General features: G+C 42.9%; 1 protein-coding gene across 3 annotated transcripts in view; it reads left to right on the forward strand.

Annotated features, from left to right (window-relative positions):
* The window catches only part of LOC141167006 (uncharacterized), a 39313-nt gene extending 34433 nt beyond the window's left edge, over window positions 1-4880 (forward strand). For all 3 annotated transcript variants that reach the window (XM_073654292.1, XM_073654291.1, XM_073654290.1), the window contains exon 2: window positions 815-4880. In XM_073654292.1, the coding sequence (XP_073510393.1) occupies window positions 900-1904 (1005 nt within the window). In that variant the 5' untranslated portion in view covers window positions 815-899 and the 3' untranslated portion in view covers window positions 1905-4880. The remainder of the gene's footprint in view (window positions 1-814) is intronic.
* Window positions 4881-6000: the final 1120 nt, after the last annotated feature.

Here is a 6000-nt window from a genome sequence, read left to right on the forward strand (position 1 = left end):
GCTATTGATCTAGGTCAAGATTTTATGGTTAGAATTATAGCTCTACATCTGGAGATCTAAGTAATACTTTGGAAGATCTATCTCCAGGTTTATTGTTAGTAAGCTAGGATTGGGGTAGTGACTAAAGTCTAGATGTTAGTGCTTGAGGTAGAAGTAAATATGGCTCTGAATTATAGATCTAGGTCAAGTTTTTATGAGTAAAGTTAGAGATTTAGCCCTACAGTTAGGTTTAGAGATCTAGGTTGTGGTTTGAAGGCTAATGCGAATGCTCAGAGCTAGATTATTGATTGAGGTCTAGGTTCAGGTTCTAAGCTTTGAGGTTTAGATATAGATTCTAGGGTTGTGGCTAAATGACCTATGCCATCAATGACCTGTGCCATCAATGACCTGTGCCATCAATGACCTGTGCCATGTTTACAGTAAACAAACTTTATGGCAGTGATGTTTCTCATTTTTTTTACACCAAAGCTTTTGACCCACCAATTGTCTCAAGCAATAGAGTTCCCGACTTATGAACAAACCCTTATAAAATGTTTTGTGTGGGGGGACGTTCTCTTGGGAAGCTTTCTAAACATCAGTTGTACGCTGGAAGATGTCTGAACATGTATGGTCCCATAATTCATGGAGAAAAATATATAACGCTTTGGTTTTCTGCGGGGGCAATGCAGAAAAGTAGCAAGTCCAACTTACCCCAGTTCCATACAGGGAAGCAACTCCCTGAGTTAAATGTTTTCTGTGTCATTTGTGCCAGCTACAAATTATTGTTTTTCTCTGTTTTCAATCATAACTGATCTTTATCTTTTTTTTTTCACAGGACTTTACTCTTTGACCTCCAACCAGACACAATCCTGGCTCAACTCAGTGACCTCTCACCTCCAGCCCTTTCCCCTCATCCTAATATGAATTGTCAAGTGCCTTGCTCCACCTCCGAGGATCTGTCTCCTCAGCAGGCTCCTCCTACTCTTGAACCCTATGCTCCTCCTCCAGCTTCTACACAGAATGCTCCTGAAGATACCTTATCTCCAGGATCCCTCCTATCCGGTTCTGGCCTCCTTCTTGCTCGTTCTCTCCTCGGCCGCCGAAGTTCCTCTACTTCACCAAATAATTCACCATCACCCAATAGCCTCCGCCGTCGTCGAGAATTCACTCCAGATGAAAAAAAAGATGATTGTTACTGGGACAAACGAAGAAAGAACAACGAGGCGGCTAAACGCTCAAGAGAGAAACGTCGTGCTGGTGACCTTGCCCTAGAAGGACGAGTCATTGCTCTTCTAGAGGAGAACGCGAGGCTGAGAGCTGAGCTGCTTGCTCTTCGATTCCGCTTCGGCCTGGTCCGGGATCCATGTGAGGAAGCTCGTGGGACATATGCACAGCCATGTGGTCTCCATGATCCTACTCCAACAAACCCCACCCCACCGATGCCTCATTCAGAAGACTCTGGATTCTCCACTCCCAGTGTAGGCAGTCCAGTTTTCTTTGAAGACAGAGTTCCTGAACAGGAAACTCAAACTTTGCCACCATCATCCATAAATTATTATGGCCCTGTTCCAGGAGACACTGTTGAGAATCCTCGCATGAGATATGATACTCATCCGGACACGTATAAAAGCCTCCCACACAAGTTGAGGTTTAAGGCCTGCGCTCCAGGTGAGGAAGGACCTCATGCTGCACCACCTGTTCCGAGAGAAATGAACAGTTTTCCTACTGAAGTGGCCCAAGCTTTTCCCCAGCAGCCAATGGCTTGTCAACGGGGACGATGGGGAAACCAAGGTCAGGATGGAATCCCAGCTCAGGCTGCAGAAAACTCAGAACTTAGGACCCAACTAGCGTCTCTGTCCGCCGAGGTGGCCCAGCTGAAGAGAATTTTTTCAGAGCAGATGGTGGGTCGAAGTGGACCTGATTAGCATTGTAGAAACTCAGGAGCCACAAATCAGTCCATAAGACTAACCAGAAATACTTGAGAGACTTATTACAAAAGCCACACAACTGGTTCCTCTAGTTACCTGAAACGCGTCAGCTGCTTAACATAAGAAGGCATAATTTCATGAGTCTGGTGCTAGAAAGATATTACTTACTGTACTTTGCCAAAGGACATTGAAGCAGCCCGGTAGTTGAGATATACAATGGACTGATGTGACCTCGTTTCCTCTGCTGGAGGGAGAGCATAATGTAATACTGTTTGGAACGAGGTGGAAAAAAAGTGTTTGTGTTTTATGTGTCACGCTGCCAACATTTTTGAAAATACATCCTGTTAGGCCACATTGATGCAATTTTCTCACTTTTTTTTAATCTTACAACACTTAAGGCCACCTAGTGGCCTCCTTACATTGGCACACCTTCACTGGCACTTCATCACCATCACTATGGCATGACCACGGTTTCTCCTTGACTGGCAGATGTTAGGACACAGTTGTAGAAGAAAATATGTTCTCGTGTGAGAGTCATGTGTGTTTGTGGTGTATGAAATATTCACCAAAAATTATATCAGTCCTTCAAGTGTCCTTTTTCCTGTCCATACTTCAGTGGTTTCTGCTTATCTTGTACGTTGCGACAACTTTTTGGATTTGACTTTTTTTCCTGACTGATTCACCAACCCAACCAGCTCTATGTCACGATTGTGAGAAAATGACCATGGACCTTTCTTAAGTGTTCGGAGATGTAAATTACGTAGAGTTACCATCTGAGAGTCAAATACCTGTGTTCTGAATGGTGCTAAAAAAATTAGTGTATTTGTCTGATATCATGCAGACCAGGACCGTTGAATAGACATTTGTCTGGTCCTGGTATTTTTGGTCTGTCCATTTTATATACCTCGTCATTATTTTTCCTTCTTGCTCTCAATTACCTCTGTGTTGCCAAACCCCAGATACCATTTTTATTTCCCTAATTTTTCCCGGATCTTCTCCAGTTTTTGTCTTGTGGGATTCTCTTACCATAGGGTTAGTCCTCCACTTGTTCACTTCCATGGCCTCCATTTCTGTCAACACGTAATAGTCTCCAGATTTCTCTTTATCGTGTCTATAATTTTCCATATAGTCTCTGAGAGTTCATGATTGAACAATTCCAAGCTCAAAGACACCATCTTTTAACCTTCTTAGGTCTCCCTCACATTCCACAAGATGAGGGTTTTACCAGTGGTAGATGGAGAATTTGGGGGTAGGATTGTTATGGGTATTAGGACACATGGTGGAAACAAGTCTTCGTTTCGAAGGCTGGTTGCCATAGTCTCAAAAGGTGCTGTCACATTTGGCCATAACTGTCAATTAGGTACTCTAGCCTATTAAACCTTGATCCTTACATCATTGGTTTCCACCATCCGACGTGCCTTCTTCAGGCCTAAAATTTGTGTTTCTTTGTGTTTCCATCCTAATCTCTAGCTAACCCAACTTGTCATGCTGAAGTATTCATCCACTCCTGGCTGAGTTTTGCATTGTACCCTCTCAGCTGTGGAACAAGCTCACTTTGGTGCCAGGGGGTGAGAGTTGCAGAATTTATCCCTCATCCCTGGTTCCTGGCATTCAGCATGATAGCTGTCATATGGACAATCAATGTTGCCACACCTTTCATCAATCCTTTCTTAGTTATCTATATACTGTCGCCAAACACTTTTCAGCTGATTGGTTAAAGTGTCAAATAATGAAAGTCCATAAAAGTTTCCATAAACCCATAAATTGTGCCCCATCCAAAGGGTGCCCAAGGCAGCTGCCTAGTCTGCCTTGTCCATATCTTCTCTTTCTTCCTCTATGATGCCATGTTTGGGTTGGCCAATTTTGCTTTGGGTATAAGGGCTATACAGAATCCTATAAATGTATATACCCCCCCATCCCTCTATCTCCCCTGCTTATTATGTGAACATACACTACATGTGTTAAGTACTGATCCTTGTAAATAAAGAAATGATCTGTTTTACAGTACCAGTTTATGTTTCTTTGATTTTAAGATTGGATAGTGTCATAGAGAAAAAATAAAATCCATAACACATCTCCAGGGAGGGGACATGTCCCCCTCACATTAAACATATGGGAAAGAGAAAAACCTAATTATAGCTAGACAGAGCAAACACCTCATCTCCTTTTTGAAGCAGAGACTTCCTGCCATGGACAGGTGATTAAAACTGGATATCTGCTGAGGAAAAAGACAGTAAGCTGCGATCTGTTTACGCAGAGGCAGAGAAGTGCCGTGGCTGCCTTCGTTCCAAGGAAGAAGCATCCTGGGTTCAAAGGATTTTTCTGAAAGTGTTCCAAACTTTGTGTCTCCATTCTCCAGATATGAATATTGGGGTTTGCATCTATTCGATATTTATGGGGGATATATTTTTGGCGTCGTAGCGAAGGGACAAATGTGACGCATTCACTCACATTGCCGTGGGGCCACTAGAACCCCTCCAACTTAATAACGGCCTGATAGATGATGGCGAACCAGGCCATGTTTGATCTCTAATGTAACAATAAAATCATGATGAGAAATATGACGTCAATATCTACCGCCTGGAACCTTCAGGGGTGACGATATCCTGTAAGTTGGGGATCTCATAAAATTCTAACAGACCCAGCACATTCCACAATCTGCCCCCACATGAGCTCATCAAGCGGAGTAAGTGGGCGTAACCCTGAGCTTATAAAAAACAGTATTTGGGTTTGGGTCATTTGTCAGTCCTTGAAAGACATAGTTTGTTGTGGGTTCTGTCCATTTTTCCAATCAGAGTACTTCCCTCCGCTAAGCTCTGAGCCATTTCCGTGACCAGGTTTAGTAATTCTCTTTTGTTATTCCTTTTTATTTTATGTAATTGTATATATCGTATGGTTTGTTCCGATTTTGTATCACCTTGTATATTTTTTATAAACACTGCTTATCTTTCTGGATTAAATATATAAATTTAACAGCTCTGTTCCTCTTGCTCAGTACACCACACCCCTGAAGCCATACGCTCCTGTAACGGGTGTGCAATCGGCCTGTATAAACAATTGGTGGAGGCAGCTAGTAGTGGTTCCTTTTATTTGTTAGTGTGGAGCTGGCAGTGACCATACCGGGGTATATATATATATATATATATCTATATATATATCTATATATATATATATATATATATATATATATATATATATATATATATACACTATATATTCCATGTGCTGGAATCAGGTTTGTATATACCATACGCTCACTGGGAGTTCCCCAATAACCAGCCTAGTAGTTGGAGCAGCTGCGGTCTCGTCTATCACTTGTCACTCAATTGCGTAATTATCCTGAAAATTGGAGGCAGCAGAGTTGTGTTACCTTGACATATTGGTGGCAGCGGTGAGATCTGTGTGATCTCTCTGGTGTCATCTGTGACAAAGTGGTAAAAGTGATGGTATCTGCATGAACCCCACGGCTGTGTATCCTTGACAATTAGTGGCAGTGGTGGGACAGTACAGAGCATTAGTGGCTGGATTGAGCAATCATCCCTGTCACTAAAAACTTGCACAGTCCTTGCGAGGATTCTGTACAGAGTTTTGAGGATCAGACTCAGTGTTTTATTTATACTTGAGACAATACTGTACATGTAGCTGTTACAACCCTCCCCCCTCTCTTGTTTTTCTGTCTTATCTTTTATTTGGCAGTCTTGGCTACAGTTGGGGAGACCTCATAGTCTCCATCATGTTCTCGGTGTAGGGAGGCGAACACCTCAAGAGCCTTGCCTTGTAGCCCTGGGGTTAGATATTGGGCCCACTGGTCAACAGGCAGCTGATACTGTCTTCACGCCTTTTCAAACCCCCTCAAAAATGTGTCCAAATCCGTGTCTTTGTCCATTATAGAAAAATGCTCAGGACCAGGTTTAAAGGTTTTGGCATTACTGGACTCACTGTTCATTGGAGTGGAAGGTTTCTTCTGAAGTCAGGCCAGCTGAAAAAGGAGGCTCTTATTGCTGTCTGTATGGTCAGATTGACCCCGTTGGCAAAAACAGAGAGCAGATGATTGCTGCGCTGGTGCAACAGGACGCAGAGCAAGTCCATCACT

Source organism: Phyllobates terribilis, unplaced genomic scaffold (genome assembly GCF_046119375.1).
Source record: "Phyllobates terribilis strain yellow unplaced genomic scaffold, ASM4611937v1 Scaffold_11__3_contigs__length_659146591, whole genome shotgun sequence".
NCBI lineage: Eukaryota > Metazoa > Chordata > Amphibia > Anura > Dendrobatidae > Phyllobates > Phyllobates terribilis.